At 49.3% G+C, this 19,180-nt stretch overlaps 1 protein-coding gene across 3 annotated transcripts in view; it reads right to left on the minus strand.

Moving 5' to 3' along the window:
- LOXL2 (lysyl oxidase like 2) overlaps positions 1 to 19,180 on the minus strand; it is a 93,708-nt gene that overhangs the window by 40,574 nt on the left and 33,954 nt on the right. For all 3 annotated transcript variants that reach the window (XM_081269181.1, XM_081269180.1, XM_081269182.1), the window contains exons 2-3: positions 17,213 to 17,652; positions 10,657 to 10,832 (exon numbers count right to left, since the gene is read on the minus strand). In XM_081269181.1, coding sequence (XP_081125307.1) covers positions 10,657 to 10,832; positions 17,213 to 17,576 — 540 coding nt within the window. In that variant the 5' untranslated portion in view covers positions 17,577 to 17,652. The remainder of the gene's footprint in view (positions 1 to 10,656; positions 10,833 to 17,212; positions 17,653 to 19,180) is intronic.

Raw genomic sequence — 19,180 nt, forward strand, 5'->3', positions numbered from 1 at the left:
ACCCTCATGCCCAAGGCTTGTCCATTACCTGGTATTTCAGAGGACACATAGGGCTCAGACTTCTGGGTGGTCCCCTCAAGGCCTGCCTGGTGCTGTGCACACTTGAAGCCCAGGACTGCACCTGTGTGTCAGGTTGGACTATGTATGGAGGGGAGATATCAGTCCCAGATGCTCTCCTTCTCAAGCCAGTGGGAGCAGCGGGGCAGCCCTCAGTAGATTGCACTGGGCACTCGTGCGAGTGAACCAGCTCCTCCAGGCTCTTGGGAGAGCTCGGGTTGGACACTACATGCAGGCATGCACAGTCCCCTACTTCACTGCTGTGGAATCCCTTCTGAAACCACAAGTTCTAGATTTTCTTTTTCCCAGAAGTTCAGTCCCAAAAGAGGAGGTTTGAAAATAGACACACATTTGTCTTTTTTTAAACAAAGGGCTCACTAAACTTACCATTAACATTAAGCCCGATAGCCTAGAAGCTCATCAAGCACCTGGATCATTTAAAAATTCAAATGAGAAAGCTGGGTACAGTAGTATTCCCAGCTACTCAGGAGGCTGAGGCAGGAAGATGGTGACTTTGAGATCAGCCTGGGCAACTTAGCGAGAACCTGTTTCAAAAACAAACAAGCGAACAAGCAAAAACACCACCAACAAAAAAACCCCGAAAACCTGAATGCTGCCCCTTTGGCAAGAGATAATAGTGGCACAGGCCTCCAAAAGGGTTCCCTCCTAAGGACTTCCAAAAATCCCGGGATTTGTCCCATGCCCCCACTCATCACATTCTGTCACTCAGGGAGGCCCTGAGAGTTAGATAGAAGCACCTGCTTCCAGAAGGGAAACCCAAGGTGCGGTGAGGCCAGGGACTCGCTGAGCTTCAGCCAGTGGGTTGGTGGAAAGAAGGACTGAGGAGGGAGCCTGGGGGCTGGGACACCAGGCTCATGCCCGAATGCCATTTAACATCTGCAGCATCTGTCCATGACTTCAAATTCCAAAATGGAACAGTCTGGGGCTGTCGCCAGTGAGAACTGCATTTTGAAAGTTTAGCTGAAGATTGCATCAGGGAACCAGGGGAGAAGCAAAGCAAAGGGGAAAATGAGCCTTAAGAACCTACTCAACGTTGGTCTAATAGCTCAGCCCTGGACTAACGGCCTCCCAGGAGGGATGTTTGCAAGGTCTGATCTCCCTCCATGACCTGTCCCCTTTCCTCGGTTCTATAACACCATTTTTATTTCATCACAGGCCTTCCCTCTAAGAAGTCATCCTGGGGGGCGGTGCCCGGGTAGGGAGATGTAGCATTATGCAACCAACATCTAACTAGAACCTACCACGGACTAGTTCCCCACGCCCTCTGTTCACATAGCACACTGTCATCCTCTAAAGCTGACACGTTCCTGCATCTTGCTTTTATAGCCTGTGGCTGTCTTTATTTGCCTATTTTTTAAAATGGCCTGCCAGACTCAGACCCATCTTCCCCGCTGCCAGCTTCCTCAGCACCTTAAACCAAACACACCCAAGATACCCTCAGTCCTTCTTCCTCTCAGGGAGCCGAGTGAAGCTGCTGCCCAGCCAGCTCGGCAGACCACAAGCCTCAACTCCTTTCCCACCCTCTCTTCCTCACTCGTAGTTGGCCTTGGCAATGCCTTTCTGTCTCCATCAGGTTTTCAGCCCCACTTCTATTGCACAGGCAGGTGGGCAGGGAGAACTGTGGACGGACCAGAAGGGCATCCTAATCCCATCATCTCCCGTCAGCCCCGTGCTGTCTGCTGGGCTCTGGTCTAAGCTCCCATCCACGCACAGACTCATCCACTCTGACCATGGTGTACCCACATGTCTCGCTTAGACCTGTCTGGGGCTTCCCAACATCATTGGCTCAAGCCATCCTCTGCGATTCCCTCTTCTCTTCTCTCTACCTATCAGAATCCTACCAACCCTCAGGATTAACTCTCAAGTTAATCATTCATAAATATCTGTTGAGGGCTGCTACATCCCAGGGACTGTATGAGACCTTGGGACACACAGGATAGATGAATTCCTTGCTGCCATGAGGTGCCTAGGCCAGAGGGGAAGAGACAGCACCACCTTCTCCATGACTACCAGTACTAATATTTATCTTTCCTGGTGTCTTGGCCACCCAGTTGTATTGTTAATCTCCCAAAGGGCAAAACTGCACCTCGATCATTATTTGTATTACCCACAGCTCTTACTGCCAGCCACACTGTGGGTCCTCAAACATTTTTAAATAAGCCAATGATATATATTTTAAAATCTAACAATAGGAGTTTAGCTTAGAAATGTCGGGCACCCCAGCCAGAAACTTTAATAAAGACTTCCTTTATTCTTAGTTGCATGCAAGATAAACAGCCAGGGACTTCTTTTCTCTCTTCCTAATATAAGCACTGCTTACAGGACTTATGGATAGACATGGGGACGTGGCATTTTGTCCAGGCATTTCTCTTGTCACTAGAACTATTCAACATGTCACCTCCACTTCTCCTAAGACCTGACACCAATTAATGGTTAATGAGCTGAATGAGATGCTATCTGATCCTCAGCATAGGTCCAGATGGCTTAGCAAAGAGCAGACTGTCTATAAACAGTGCGAGGAAATTGTGTTAGAAACGTCTCCTACACTGTAATTATCCCCTTTGGATGATCAAATCAGGAATCCATGGTTTAAGAAGCTGGGGTAACATTCTCTAGCCAGAGTCTGACTTCTGACCCAGTCAGACAGAATAAAGGGAGATAGGAAAGGCATTTCAGGGACTCCTGTTGCTAGGCTCTACAGGATGGAGAGCAGTGGGGGGCCAAGGGTGTGGTAGGGTGACGAGGAGAGCTGAGGTCATACTGACGCCACCAGAGGAAAAAGCCAGCAGTCCGTCTGGGCTTCCTCCTATAAATCAAAAGCTGTGCAAAGGCTTCTGGGAAATGGAATGTTCTCAGTTACATTTTCCGACCTGGAAGCACTTGGGCAGGTAACAGAGGCTGCTTCTCTGGAGAAGAGGCAAGGCCTGCCATCAGCAGGAAGCTAAAGCCGCCTGTTCCAGCTACCAGCCCCTCTGGCCCAGCAGCTCCTCGGTCCCTGGTGGGGTTCTGAGGCTAAAGACCAGGCGAGGCCTGCGCCAGGCCAGATCATCCCCCATGCACCCTGGTTCCTCATAGCAATCATCACCATGGTAACCAAGCAATGGGTCCTGAAACCATCTTTCTCCATTGCTGGATAGTAAGCTCGAGGAGGGCAACCCCTTTATCCTCAAGCCCAGTATAGGTGTTCAATGAACAGATCCTGTAGCTATATACAGCCTCATGGGGAGGAGGTAGGAGATTCCTCAGCATTGGCCACCCAGCATAGCTGAGGTGCCTCAGATGAAGCACTCAGGCCTCTTGCAGAGCCAAGCTGGACACTACCAGCCTGTCCTAGTTGTGGTACCAGACCACCCCACAGAACGGGGCTGCCCACCAGAGCAGGGACAGGCTTTCTTCCACCCTGCTCAGCCCCACTTCCATAGAGCAACCTTCCCCCTTTTCTCTCCCATCGATCTTCTCTTCTCCAGATGGCCACACAATGTACTGTCCCATCCATATAAGTTTGAGTGTAAAACTGCTCATTCATTTCTGTCACCTAAAACAAATGGTAATGCTCCTGGTTCATTTATGTCATCTTTAAATAAGTATGACTTTACTTACTTGTTTGATTCATCTCACCAATGGTTAGAATGATGTTTAAACTTTGCACAAGGTCCCATGGGCTCCACCTTGGCCAAAAACCAATTTTCCAGATCCACGAGGGTGTGTACAGTTTCAAATATTTTATTCTGTTATCTGCATAAACACTCTTGCTTTTTCAGACACTACGACCTATTTTTGGTTGGGAAAATAGGTCACCTTAGAGCTTCTTCTCTTGTGTCCCTTGTGATGCCTGGCAAGCCCTAGCCACAGGGAGGCTCTCAGAGAATAATAGAATCCTGGAATGTGAGTGCCGGGCAGGATCCTATACTTCCTCTTGCCTAAGCGCCCTGGGAGGTGGGAGAGAAGACAGCCAGGACAGCTTCATCTGACAGCCCAGGTGGCCTAGGATGCAGGGCTGCAGATCTCTTCCTCTGCTCTTCACTCCTTTGCCAAAGACTCCAGCACAAATCACTCATTGCTACCATTTCTCCTACCACAGGGAAGCCGTCCAGTTATGTTTCAGTAATCTGGGGGAAGGGGTCACCCCTTTCTAAACTGCACACGGGTGAAAATAGGCCCCTTTCTTTCCTAATGCAACCTGCCAGGAAGAGGGCAATGAAGCTCCTGGCTGGGAAGCGCTCACTCTTTTAGAACTCTCTCTAGAGACTCTTCCTTTGGGGCCTCCATGCCCTGGATCCCCAAGATGCAGGCAGATAAGCCTGTTGCTTGGGAGGGTGATGTTAGAACATTTGGCAGCTGACTGTGACTAATAAAAACCAGGTCTCCTGGAATTTAAAAAATTCACAGCAACCCTAGTCCCTGTGGTTAAGAGGAAAAGAAAGGGCTTTTTCAGGTCTCCCAAGTCCTTCCAGAAGAATGCAAGAGAGCAGAGGGTAGGGGTGCCAGATTCTCCCCTCTAGTGGAAATGAATGACCTCCCAGCTCTGTCCTCATCATCTCTCTGTGGGTCTCTCAGACCTTCCTAGGTTGCCTCCTGTCATGGGGAGAAACTGAGGCTCAGAGTCAGTTGGGGATAGGCAACATGTCAATCTCACAGCCCGGGGATTTCCTATCAGCTCTGGTAATCTATTTGCTTTTTTTGCAAAAGAAACTTTTAAAAACGGGCAGGGAAGAGGGAGGGTGAGGAGGGGAAAGATGCACTCCTGTTTCCTGGTGTAACAACACATGGCCCGGCCAGGAGCCTTCTGGAACACATGATCTAGCAATGTGCAAACCAGCCAGGGAACAGGGGTTTGCTCAGAAGGGTGTCTGGAGTTGTCATCTCTCCTTATCTAATGCTTTTTCCAACTTGTCTACCCGCCACAGACAGGAAACAAAGCCTCATGGTTTAAGAGCCTTTGAAACCCTGGGAGGTTTGGTTGGGGCTGTTTTCTGGGTTTAAAAACAATCTATTTTCCTGGAATCAACATATTGCATGTTTTATTATTTGCTCCGGCCTACCTCTTTTTTGCTATTGACCCAAGCCTCATTTTCTTCTATCCAGCCAAACTTCTCTTTTGCAGTGCAGTGTCCAGAGACCCACGGAGTCAGCCACTCTGGACACACAGCTGCAAGACTCAGTCTATGAGACTGGAACCCAAGTCTCCAACTCCAGGGTCTAAAAGTGAGAATCCACAGCCAGACGGTACAGTCTGTGTTGGGAGAGGGGAGAACTGAGATCCCATCCTGCTAATTTCCTGGATGAAATGGTCACATGACCACACATGAGAAGCAGATGCCCTTTCTCTTGCCTCTGGAGAGGCATTTACCAAGTGTCAAGGAGCCCCTGAGCGAGCCCTGAGCAAACGCCAGAGTTCAGGGAAGCACAGTTAGCTCATCAAGTGAAATTCCATCAGCCAGGCTCCCGAGCTTCATGACTCATACCTCTGGCATCCCTGAGTGGGATGAACTTAGTTCTTGAATCAGTAGTAGGGACACCAATGTACTGTAGCACTTTATAGTCTTGCAAAGCACTTTTATAGAAATGCTCTGATTCTTCCCCCTGCAGAGCATTTAAAACTGCCTTGCAAATGACGAGTGCATGCTGTGTCATTCTGAGAAACTAATGCCACTGTGGCTTACTGACCATGGTATTTGCCCAGTGTTCTGACACTGGCCAACAGGGTCCAACTTGTGAACTCTCCCTTGGTGAGGGCATTCATCTGAGGAAGGGGAAAGTTTCCGCCATCTACAGGAGAATTTACAAAGGAGCCCCCAGGATGCTCCGAGCCCAAAGAAATCCAGGAACACGATTAATTAGCCAATTAGGTGAAACTTCATCAGCCAGGCTCCAGACTTCGTGACTCATGCCTCTAGCATCCCTGAGGGGAATGACCTTGGTCTAGGCTGGTGCAGTTTTCTGCTTGGGTAACTCTAATGCACTGTGGAGAAAGTGCAAGCCTGTAAGGGTCATCTGTAATTTTGTGATCTGTCCCCAATCTCTAGACATCACTGAGGAAGTATAACACAGAGCCTGAGTCACATCTGTGAAGAGTAGGGGTGGGAAGAGACAAGGGGTGTCCTCACCTCCATCAGCCCAGGGGTTTACAACTGGGTCACAGACGCAGACAGAACACTAACTGACACTTCATTTTGGACTGCACTTCACTCCTAGCCACTTTTGAATTAATTCAAAAATAATTCCTATCAAGGAAGGGCTTATATATACACACACCCTTGGATGTGGAAGAGTGAAGATGTGAAGGTGCAGCTGATTTCAAGGTCAAGGTTGTGAGAGTCCAGGGAAGAAGCAGGAGAGGGCCCCAGCATACAACACATGCACTAGTTGGCCTTGTGTGTGTGTGTGTGTGTGTGTGTGTGTGTGTGTGTGTGTGTGTCTGGGGGCGGGGAAGAGGTGGTGCCAATCTACACAAGGGTTTACAGTGCCAAGAGCTAGCTGGTGGGCACCTCCAAGGAGGGATAGTGGGTACGTTTTCAGTCTCAGGGAAAGAAGGGATCTTGGGGTTCAGCAATCACCAATCCCACTCCTTTCTCCACGTAGGAATCTGACTGTAATGCTCCTGGCAGGAGGTCGTCTAGTTCCTGCTTGTGCTCCTCCAGGGACAAGGAGCTCACCCCTTCCGAGGGAGCCGTCCACTGTGGGCTCTCCACAGCTGAAACTGGCTCCAACACCCGGCCCTCTGTCTTGGCTGTGGGAGCTGGACAGTATTGTAGAATTTCTCTCCATGGTAGTACCTCAGACGTTTGGAGAACTAACACGCCTCGTCCACCTCTCTCTTCTTGATTGAAAAATTGTCGGTCCCTAGATGATGTGGTTTCCAGGCTTGTTTCTGTACTGCTGGTGTGACCTGGTCAAGAGATGGACTAGAGCTGAACTGGAGAGGTCACTGAAACCACCCAGTCTCTGTGGAGCACTTTGCACTCACTTTTCAAGTTGGCCCCTGCTGTGTATTTAGTCAATCAACACCACAGAGATTGGGTTTTTGATTTTTTGTTTGTTTGTTTTTTAATAATCAGTGTTCTTTAGTCACTTTCCCTATTGCCTGTACTCTTGGGGCTGATTCCTTTTCTCCATGAACCATGACACAGGATCTTGAAGGTAACATATGGAAAAGGTAACATCTCTCCTTAATAGGTTACATTTTGAGTCTATTATTGTTACATTTGGAGACTGTTATTTCAACCTACAGTGGTTTTCCTGAATCTTTCTTCCACAATTTTAAACTCCAGCAGTCCCTCCTAGTTTTCTGTTTCTTATATATTTTATCAGCCCAAATCTTAATAACTCCTGAAGCTTGATGGGTCAGCAAAAGCAGAGCCCTAAGGCCCACCATTAGAGACCATCCCCTGTGCTCATACTAAATTAGTCACTAGTTCTCCCTGGGTATCATTAGTCAGTACCCAACGACTCCACCTAACTGCGTGGCCACCAAAGCTATGTCTCATCCTCTCATCCACAAGAATTTAATAGATGTCATTTTCTTAGCCAAAAGGAATGATTCCGTGACTTCAGCGGCTGACACAGGCCATTCCATCAGGTATTTTGGAGAAACTTCTCTGCATCCCTCAAGTGTCCCCTGTAGGTGGTCTGGGTGGCTCCCTCACTGTCAGGGCTGACTGTGAGCATGAGCTTAAGCCACAATGCCTGAGATGCCAGAATCCTTTGGCAACTCACAAAGGCTTTCCTTAGGCAACCTCAATATAGGTCCCCACATGACCTACTTTTAGTGGACACCAAAGAAAAAAGTCCCAGGGGACAGCCCATCAGCTGAAAATTCCTATGTTCAGGGTCTGTGGCTGGGCAAGGAAGCTCCACCCTGGCTCATGGTCACTAGAGTGGTCTGTGTGACAGCGAGAGAGTGGCCTTCTAGGAAAATGCAGGATGATGGCTGTGAATGTCCTCTGACCCTTCAAACCAGATGTCTGCCCTGACAGACCCTCTGGATTACTGTAAATGCATTTGGGCCTGAGATTTTTGCCTGGACAATCTTTCTCTTTCCCCAGGGCCCACATCCTGCCCTCACACGTTCTAAGAGCCCTGTCTTCTTTTAGCTGGTGTCCCAGACCATGATACGTACAGCAGACATCCACCAAGTGTGCAGAACAGAGATGGGTACTGAGCTTCCCTAAGAGGGAAGAATAAGAAAGTTCCCTCCAGCGATATGTTTTTCAGATCATCTATGCCTTTTCCATCCCATTAGATTTCTGCTTTTGATATGACCCTCTTAACCCCCACCCCAAATGCTTAGTATTGGAACTGGCACATAGTAGGCATTCAATAAAAATTTATCCAATGAAGTGTCACTCACAGAGTCCTTTCTCCAGGATCATTTTTTTTTTCTAGTGGAAGATGAATGTTCCCATTTCCTCAACCCAAACCCACTGATGTTCTGGCCAATCTTCCTCTTATCCACACCATCCATTCCTTTCTTATGCCAAGAAGCTTGGCGCTTCACTGGACGCTCCCAGTGAGTTATCCTGGTGTTCTACGTGGAACTGAGGTCTGTTAAAGATGTTATAATGAGGGTCACTGTCCTATCAGGCAGGGAAATGTTATGAAGGGGTGACTTGCTCCTAGGTCTTTCTCATGGCTGGTTTAAGCCCTTCACCTAAGGAATATCTGCCTTGCATTTCTGGGGAGAAGAAAATTTGGGAGTTGGAGATATCATTCCCATGAGGTACCTAGAATCACACTAAGATAGATCTCCTGCCCTCAAGGGCTTCTCAGAGGGGTGAGATCCCTACCAATGGGTACTAACTATTCTGCCCGAGGTTATGAAGAGTAGAAAATTCTGAGAGACTGGGCTGCACAAGCCCACCTTCCAAATCAACTCTATGGTAAAGCCAAGTTGCCGTTGGTAAAGTTCAGTTACCAAGCAAAGTGTGTCTCTGCAACACACCCTCTGGTTATCTCCAATGGAAGAACACACTTCCAAGCGTCCACTGGAGGCGGTCCAGCCCTTCCAGCTGAGGAATGGATGGGAATCCTTTCCACGCTCAGGGCAGGCTGGACCTGTTCCCAGCGTACTTGGCCTGCCCTGGGAACACAGAGAGAGAAGCAGGGCAGCGTGAGTCACGAGAGGAAAACACATGGACCACAGTCTGGGGGGCACTTCCTCTGGGGCCCAAATAAGGCCATGTCAAGTCACCTTTCATCAGCAGTACTGCTGGGGTGGACTGGAGGCCAAGGCACAGTGAGGCTCCTTGACCCGGGTTCATGGTAGATCCCACAGTCCCTTGGGGGTGAGAGTTAACATGGTCCACGGGGACGGGAGTCTCACTGCCACCTTTTCCTGTCCTACCTTATACGTACGAGGAGAGCAAGAGGCATCTGTTTAGCTGTTCAGGTGAAGTTTGTGGAAAATAAAAAATAGCTCAATCTGAAACTGCGCCATAAATGTCAAAGGGTCACAAGTCCTGCTGGCCTCTTCTAAGTGCTGACTGGGGCTGGCAACATTAGAGTCACTGCAGGAAGCTTAGAAAAATAAGCTGGTCTTGTAACAGGAAGTTCTATTGCAGGAGGTCAGGAGCGAGACCCCAGGTCTGCATTTGTAATCTGGTCCTCAGCTAGATTTGGGACCAACTATCCAGTGGTTTCCAGCCTCCAAGATGGCCCCCAATGATCTCCATCTTCTGTATTCATTCCCTTATATCATCTTCTCCCACACAGGACCAGGGTTGGTCTGTGCGATCAAGAGAATACAGCAGAAATGATGGACATCACTTCTGAGATGAGGTTTTAAGAGACTTTGGTTCCTACCTGGTGCTGCCCTCTCACCGTCACTCACTGTGGGGGCAGACAGTCACCATGTCTTGAAGACAATCAACCTATGGAGAAGCCAAGCCAAGGGAAACAGAGGGCTCCCGCCCACAGCCAGAAAGAGACCAAAGCCTGCCTACAAACACAGGAATTATCATGGGGTGGGGTGGAATCTCCAGCTCCAGCCCAGCCCTAACTGCAGCTTCAGGAGACTGAGAAGAATCAAGCAGCTAAGCCACTGTGCCATCCGACTCTCAGAAACCATGCAAGATAATAAATGTGGTTGCTAGGCTGAAAAATCCAGGGAAATGTGTTACCCATCAAATAATAACAAATACATGGTCCCAGTCCAAAGGGCAAGCTCAGAAGGTGTGTCCTGCTCGCCTTTTTAGCTTCAGGTCTCATGCATGTTTGATGCATCTTCTCTCCAACATCATCCCAGGCCACACTCTGTTCTCCTGACTTTGCCCCAGTTCTTCTCTGTGCCAGAAATTCCCTTTCCCCATGAATGCCATCCCCAAAGTGTCCTCACACACAGATTCAGCTGGGGCAGGTCTCCCTTGTTTGTGCTCACACACACTTCTTAAAATCATCAGGAAAGAAGTGAGTTACACGGGAGAAGGAAAATGTCCAGGTGACGAAGCTATCAAGAAGCCAGGTGGCGCACCCCTGGAATTTCAGTTACAGGAAGACCGCAAGTTCCAAGCTAGTCTCAGCAACTTACCCCCGTCTCAAAATAAAAATTAAAAAGGAAGTCATCAAGAGCATGTGACTTGCCTCTATCTGGTTGAACAACAAATTGTCAAATTTGAACCCAGGAATCCTTTTATCACTGCACACCACGCCAACGTCTTCTGTGTGCTTGCAGTCGGTGACACCCCAGCCATTGGAGGAGCAGGCTGCCAGGGTCGCCTCTTTGCCAGTGCAGTGGACATTGTCCAACCAGATGGGCCCTGAAGGAAGCAGAAGAGAGAAATCAAGCACCATATCAATGCAGATCCGGTGTCTGGGGCGGGGGGGGGGGGTACTGATTTTTGGCAGCTATGTGTGGCCATCATTTGATTTCATGTGAAGATATTGCATCTGGTCCTAGAGCATCAGGATTCCCTTGCTGGAATAGGCAGCTGATGTGATTTGGGGGAAGTGGGAGGCTGGAAACAGTTAAGACAGAATCAGATTGAAGCTCAGTAGTCATGTGGTGTAGCTGAAAAAGCAGGGGCATCAGCGACTGAGCTGGGTTTGAGTTCTAGCTCAGGCACTTTAAGCTGAATGATCCTGGTTAAAGGTAAAGTGGGGTGACAGTGGCACTTGAGCTGTAGGGGTGTGTGTTGATTAGAGAGTGCATAGCACGTGCCCAGTTTACTGCCACCCCTTAGTTACCAAAAATGGTAATGACAAGAAAGAGAAGGATTTTAGTGTTCCTGACGATCGCACAGGCCAGCTTCACCTGCCATGTGGGGTAGAGGCTGACCTCTGACACCTTGGGGAAAAGCAAAGCTATTCTGCAATTGAAGATTTGCAGATTTGGGGGCAATTTCCCATGGATTACCTCCTAGATCTTTCCGTACCTTGGGGAAGAGGACAGGGTGGCATGATTATTTCCACATGAAGGAAGCAGAGCCCTGGTTCAGAGAGGTAGCCCACATGTGCCAGGCTTCTGATCCCAGAGCCTGGGCCTCAATTCCCTGCTCAGTGCCCTTTTCATTTCTTGATGTTTATTAAGCCTGGTTGAGAGATGGGACAGCTACACTAACCCAGAGAGCCAGCTCTTCACATTCCAGAAGGCCGTTGTGGAATTCTGCTCACCTCCTGCTCTTTTATGCCACCTGTTAAGTAGAGAATCCAGTGTGCAAAGAACTAGAGGTTAACCACAGTGAGATACCACCTTACACCATCAGGATGGCTACTATCAAAACAACACAGAAAATAACGAGTGTTGGTGTGGCTATGCACCACTGGTGCAAAGGTCTAATCATGCACCTGCTATGGAAAGCAGCAAGTTGGCTCCCAGCAGCTCGGGAGACTGGGGCAGGATGATAGTGAGCTCAAAGCCAGCCTCAGTAATTTAGTGAGGCCCTAAGCAACTCAGTGAGACCTTGTCTCTAAATAAAAAATATTGAAAAAAGGGCTGGAGTTGTGGTTCAGTGGTTAAGCATCCCTGGATTCAATCCCTCGTGCCAAAAAAAAAAAAAAAAAAAAAGTAAAATAAAACTATCATACAGTTTGGCAATTCTGGGTATATATCCAAAAGAACTGAAAGCAGGGTCTCGTACAGGTATATGCACACCCCTGGTCACAGCAGCATTATGCACAATGGCCAAGGGGTGGAAGCAAGTCTAGTGTCTGTTGACAAATTGTGGTACATGAATACAATGGAACAGACTTAAAGAGGAAAACGTTCTGACACCTATCACAGCATGGACAAACCTTGGGGACATCAGGTGAAGTAGGTCAGTCAGTCATGAAAGGACAAATGCTAGATGATTCCACTTGGATGCAGCACCTAGAACAGTCAAACTCTCTCAGAGACAGGAAACAGAATGGGGTCTTCAGGGTCCAGGGGCAAGGGGAGTGGGCCGTGCTTGTTTCATGGGCACAGAGCTTCAGTGCTGCAAGATGAAAGTGTTCTGGAGATGTCTACACAGGAAAGGTGAACATGCTAAATATACCTAAAAGTGAACTACTGCACTGTGCACTTCAAAATGGTGAAGGCATAAATTTTATGTTATATGTGTTTTACCACTATTAAAAATAAAAATTAAAAGAAAATGCCAGGCATGGTGGTGCACGCCTGTAATCCCAGTGGCTTGGGAGGTTCAGGCAGGAGGATTGCAAGTTCAGAGCCAGGCTCAGCAACAGCGAGGCACTAAGCAACTCAGTGAGACCCTGTCTCTAAATAAAATACAAAATAGGGCTGGGGATGTGGCTAAGAGGTCGAGTGCCCCTGAGTTCAATCCCTGGTACCCCCTCTCTCCAAAAAAAATTTTTTTAAAAAGGTGCTGGAGGGTTTTTAAATAGTGATTTTTATAAATGCCACTACCAGATGAAAGAAAACCAAGAGTCTCGTTTTTCTCAAGGCTCCTTTTAGAAGCCCACTGAATAATCATTAGAGTCCCACAAACCTGGCTTCTAGTCCCATCTACCATGGACTTGGGCACTCGTGACTTGGTCAGCTACTTAACCAAGCTTGGTTCCCATTTTTCAAATGAAACAATGCCCAATCAACAGGTAACCATGGAGATCCAACGAAATAATGGGTTTGCCTGGGACATACCCAATCTTCCTTTCCTCCTCCCAGGAAGTCAGGAAAACAATACATTTTACTGCCTCCGTGATCAAGGAAAAAAGAAGATTTTAAAACGCCCCCATTATAGAGATCAGAAAATCAAGGAGGGAAGCTGAGGTTCTTTAAGGTCAGGGAGGCCACAAGGGCCAATCTTCTGACTTCCAGGCCTGGTTGGAACGCATCTGCTCTGATGGATGGTTAGTCTGGTCTCAAAGGAGAGCGCCTCAGACACGTTGTGGGAACAAAGAGTTTATTGAAAACATCTGGGCTGAGGTTTTCCAACTGGTTTCTCAATCTGGCCTGGTTCCCAAGCCGTGGAGCTCCACTGAAACAGATGCTCCCTAATCAATTGCTGTTTCTACAACAAGCTCGTGTTTGTCTTACTAAGTACTAGCAACGGAAAAGACCCTCCACCTTTCAAGCGGGGCCTCTCCCTTGGAATGTTCTGTAGCTGCGCTGCCCAAGAGCTGATGGCAAAAAGAAGTGGTGCCCTTATTCCATCTGCAGCGACAGAAACCATCCTCGCTAAGGGCTGGAGCAGAGCAGCACACCTTTAAAGGAACCGTGCAGAGTTGCAAAGCCTGGATGCTACGGAGTTAGCTTCACGTTTGAGATGGAGCCTAGGAAGTTAGCACCCAGGAATGCTGAGGGAGCTAAGCCACCCAACAGCTGCTCTCTTCTGCACCTTCAATGGACCCCTAGTGAGGCTACTCACACTACCTAAGCCTGGACAATTACTTTTTCTTAATATGTAAATCTGAACTTAGAACAAGATGACATCACCATGCTTGGTCTACTCTTTGGCCCAATTTCACAACAATTTTTTGTTTTATTTTGTGATTTCCCCCTATACACTTAGTGTCCATCTCCTAGATTGTTCTGATTTTGGTGCAGTCAGCCTCTGGGCCTGCCTTCAGGAACACAGGATGGATCTAGGCCTAGACTGGCATCTAGCTTGCTGGGAAAGTGGTATTTGGGACACAAGATGAGGCTCACACTTTGGACACAAAAAAGCTATTCAATCAGAAGCAAAATTTCCTTTTACTCTTTCCACTCATTTACTCTATGAAATGCTTCTCCTGATGAGAGAAGAGATGTGTGAACAAATTAACAGGTCCTTTGGAGGAGAAAGATCATAAACGAACTTCCGTTTGAATGCCAGGCCCTGTACTCTGCCGGGGTAATGGAAATTGTTCAAGTTAGAATCTGTAGGGTCATCAGCTTTGCGGTTCTGATCAGGAATAGGGGTGCAGTTGGGTGGAGAACCTCAACCTGGGTTCATGAGGCTGGGGGCCACCCAGAGGGTGTTAAATGGGCCAGCTGCCTCTTCTAGAACTAAAAGGGCCGTGGTTTATCAGAGGTTCTGTGAGCACTGAGACCTGCTGACAAGCCAGGCTGGAAAACTGGGAGGGGAGGGGGTCCCTTGTACCCCAGTCTCATTACTTCTGCTTGAACTACACAAGAGACTGGGAACTCCCGGAAGAATGGCCTCTTATAGGGTCACAAGCCTGATTTACAGGTCAAACTCCATTGGGGCACAGCCCAGGGCACTGGCCATACTCGGGTCATAATAGCACACACTGTTGTGTCAACTGCTTTTGTATTCTCCCAGATCAAAATGGATCAATCAGCTGATACTTAAGGAGTGCCCGACAGGTGCCCAGGGCTAAAAGCAAACCAAAACTCCACCCATGGCAATGAAATTCACATTCATATTTAAAAGGCCTCTCATAATGCAAACCAAGTACCACTTTAGATGAACAGCCTGCCTCTTAAAGCCCTGGACACGGGACACTGTTCATTGAGTCTAGCATGTATTTCTCTCTGTCCTCTCCTTGAACTACGCCTGCCATAACCTTGATGGCTTCAGTGTCCACAGACTGCCCTTCTAGTATTCTTGGATTCTCAGTCACATACCTCCTCTGTCCAGCAGCCTTCCTCCACCCAGCTCCTCCATGGTCATAGCTCACACCTTATTGTTACCAACCACTGTGCCCTCCTCCACCTCCTTTTCACACTTCACTCTTCCATCTGTGCCCCTCCTGCTATCTGTCTATTCCTTTAATGCCACGGTGTCTGCAGGGACCACTGATGTACAGATGGCAGCAGCCTGCATGATCATTTACTCCTCCATGACCAAGCATGAGCTCCCTGGACCAAGCTTTAATCCCTCCCTCAACTCTCTTGAACTCTTCATCCACATCATCCTTAGAGAGCAAAATCCCACCCAGGAAAGCCCATCTTTCCAACTACCCTCATGCCTGCTCCTGCTGAGAAAAACCATAACCACCTTGTCTGATGACAGGTAAGCTTTAAATTTGGGCAGAAATAAAATAAAGTTGTCACCAGAGACAAAAATACCCCACTGTCATTGGAGAGTACTTATCACAAAATAATGAACCCTAGAGAGTCTGGAAAAAACCATGAGCCTGATGTTGTCAGCCCTGGATCCCTCAGCTGGCAGTATAAAGAGGTGTGGACGTACGCAGGAGCCCTGGAAGTTTTAAAGAAGGCAGAAATGGATTCCAAAGGTCCCACATCTGCTAACCCATCTTGGCTGCTTTGGCTCTAATCCTGCAAGAAGCCCAGAACGAGCTGCTGAAAACATTTGACTCTAGGTACCGGCTCCTGAGCCAGTTCTAACAGGAAACTTTCCATTGCATGGAGGTAAGGCATGCAGGGGATGGTGCATGCATCCTTTCTCCTATAATTTCTAGAACAGAAGGAAGGGTTGGAAGGGAGCCTAACACTTGTCTATTTCACTGTCTCCCAAACCAGTTCACAGATACAATCCTGGCACAGGCTCCCAGAAGCTCAGCTCCCCACCACCAGCCCAGACTTTGGAAACCAGAAGACTGTGGGTTTAGGTCTGAGGTGTTCTGTATTTTTCATCCCCTCAGGAGAGTCTTACACAGTCAGTGCAGCACTGATCCAGTAGTCCAGGACAGGAGTGCGGCACCTGTCTCTAGTTGGCAACCCGGCCCCTGCTGGTGGGATAGCTACCTTTGCTTTACCAAGCCAGGGAAGAACTCAGCTCCTGGAGGGAAATTGTTTAAATGATGCCCTTCACCTCCACCACCTACTTTCCCTTTGGGGAACACAGGCTGAGGATTTCAAGAGTTCTCAGAGAGCCCAACTTCCAGATGGAGAAACTGAAGCCAAAGAGGATATGTGTCTCCCTATATGGAAGTCTGACTGACTTCCCGTGTGCAGTCAGTCACATGCTGCATGACAGCATTTCAGTTGACTGCAGACCATGTATGTAACAGTGGTCCCCCAAAATTCTATACTATCACCGAGTGACCTTCTAGCTGTCTGTTTGTGCAAGGACACTCTATGATGTCACAGCAACAAATCACTTAATGACCCATTTCTAGACCTTATCCCCAACATTAAACAATGTGTCCTTAGGTCAGCACTAGCTCTGAGTTGGGTTTAGGGTTCCAAGACCCACCTTTCAAAGCTCCTACAAGCTGCTGCTGCATCTTTCTTTCAAGATAAAGTAATTTGAATCTAATAATGGAGGAAAGAATGGGCCAAAAAGTGGTGAAAAACACAAAGTTCCCGTTCCTGTCATGCCCAAGGCCACACTAGCATGTTTGTGTTAAAGCGATGAACTCCACCTGGGTAGAATGCGCTAGTCCCTGGGCAGCCGTTGTGAGACAGGGCAAAGGTCCTGCTCTGAAGGGGCCATCTGGAGGAAGGCACGGTTCTCTTGGGCAGATGATGCAGTGTTCGGGGAGGTCATCGGCTTGGAGAGATGCTCAAGGTTGATTTCAGCACCCGCCTAGGGTCGCTAACCATTCCTGGTTTGCCTGAGACTTTCTGTGCTCAAACCAGGAAAGTCCCAGACAAATTAGGATGTCCCTCCCAGGTGCTCTCCTACCCACTTTCCTGCAGGACGCAGCCTGCGGGCCGATGGAGTAACAGCAGGCATGAATTCAGACTCGATAGCAATTTGAGCTTTCTTTGCCAGGCTAACCTACAGAAAACTGCTCCCATCTTGCCAGGTGACAGGCACTGAGTTCCAAACACAGAGCTTTTTACCTTCGCCCTTGCCGTAGGAGGAGCTGGCCGTCCAGGACTTGGCCTCCACATATCCCAGCTCTCGGCAGACGACGTGCGCCGCGTGGATGGAGAAGTCGTCGTCGCACACCGTGCCCCACTGGCCGTCGTAGTAGACCTCCACGCGGCCCTCGCTGTGCTTCCGTTTCTGCCCTGCCAGGCGCACCTGGATCCTGGCCACATCAGAAGGCACCTGGGGCTGGGGGTACTCTGGAGCTGGCTGCTGGAAATACTCGGGGTACTGGAGCTGGTAGGGCCAACTCTCGTACTGTGCCAGGCTCAGGGAGGGCAGGAAGGCAAGCAAGGCCAAAGAGCTGCAGAGGCAGGGGCAGACAGGCCTCGCCATCCTCGTTGCAGTGGGAGGATCCCTCCGAAGGAGCCCTGAGGAGTCAGGGGCAGGCAGGGGAAGCAGCAGGGGCCTCCTGGAAGGGAGGAAAGTCACGTCAGGGTAGAGTGTTTAGGACAGGATTCAGGGTTACAGACATCCCAGAACCTCCGAGTTCACACTTCTGTGTTCCACCATGTCCACTCCACCTATCATCTGGGCCATATGGGTCAATGGGTACCACCTCTTTTGCCCACCTGCCTTCCCATATCTCTAGAAGGCTTTTCTCAATAGGGTTCCTGGCCAGGAACACCACACACTGGAACTCAATTTAGGAAGAGTTTTTAAACGTCTATCTATGGAGATGTGGGCAGAGTTCAGGGGAACTAAGGAAGGACGGTGGCGAACCCTGGGCTGGCAACGGAGGTGAGCATTACCACCCACAGGGCTTGAAGGGTCCCTGGGAGAGGAGTTGGTTCCAGGACGGGAGCAGGGACGTTGCTAAAGGGTTTCAGAGCCACCACAGCCACCTCTGTTAGGAGGGTTTGGGAGGGATGGTGGCCCTCACTCCCATGTTCTCTGCTCTCTTTCAGGTGCCTCCTATTGGGCAAACCCAACTCAACCCACCCTGAAGGCAAGAGAGGGTGAGGAACCCACCGGAGGAGCCCAGTGGACCCACCACCTGGGGGTCCAGGGGCTGGTGGAGAGGGAGGGCAGTGGGTCTGATGGGGGATGGGGTGAGTGCAGGCTGCCACTCCACATCCTCCCTGGTTCTCACTGCTTCCATCTTCTCGCTCCCCAGGGCCAGCTCACCTCTGGTGTCCTCCACACATCCCTACTGAACCAGCCTGCAGGGCCATCTCCTGCCGAGGTTGGGCGGGGATCCTGACATTCTTCTGCTACCTGCCCAGATACTTTCAGGTGCCCAACTTGGTTACATGCCTCTTAGGGCGGGGCTCGTGCATTACTGTTCTCTGGCCCCTTCATGGTAAATTTCATAGGCTCCATGGACACGTTTACTGGATGGGAAGATAGTTTGGCTCCAGGGACTGAGCTGCTAGTGGGGTGCAGGATTTGAGTACCACCCTGAAGCTGCCCGCGCTGGAGAGTCTGGCAGGTTTCTGTGTGAGCTTGCCCAGTTCTCTAGGGCAAGGCATTCCCACTGGGCACCACGGACCAAAAGGACATGGCCTCTTTGAGGAGCTAAAGGGAAGCTTGGCATCTCCTTCTCCTTCTCTCTCTTCTCCCATACATATCCAAACCTTCCTCTGCTCTGCTTTTGGGCACCCACCCACACTTCTGATCATACCATGCCTTACATCCTGGACCATGAGGAGGGAAACCACCCCTAGGGGAGTCAGTCAAAGCCCCCTCAAACAGGCCTCAGGATTTGTCTTTAGCCAGGCTGGAAATTGTGCAAGGGAGCCATCCCGAGGTCTATATCTCACCCTCAGAGCAGCCACCGTGCCCTGGTGACAATATCCTCCTTTTCATAGTGACTATTCCTGAAGAACTCAGGAGATTAGGACCAGCCTGCTCCTGGTCCAGAGAGGAGGAAATACGCTCTCTGTGGCAAACAAGAAGAGGGCCAAGTGGCCTATCACCAGCCAGGGAGGCAAGTTAGC

The sequence above is a fragment of the Spermophilus citellus genome (assembly GCF_964194105.1).
Source record: "Spermophilus citellus genome assembly, chromosome: 16".
Classification (NCBI taxonomy): Eukaryota; Metazoa; Chordata; class Mammalia; order Rodentia; family Sciuridae; genus Spermophilus; species Spermophilus citellus.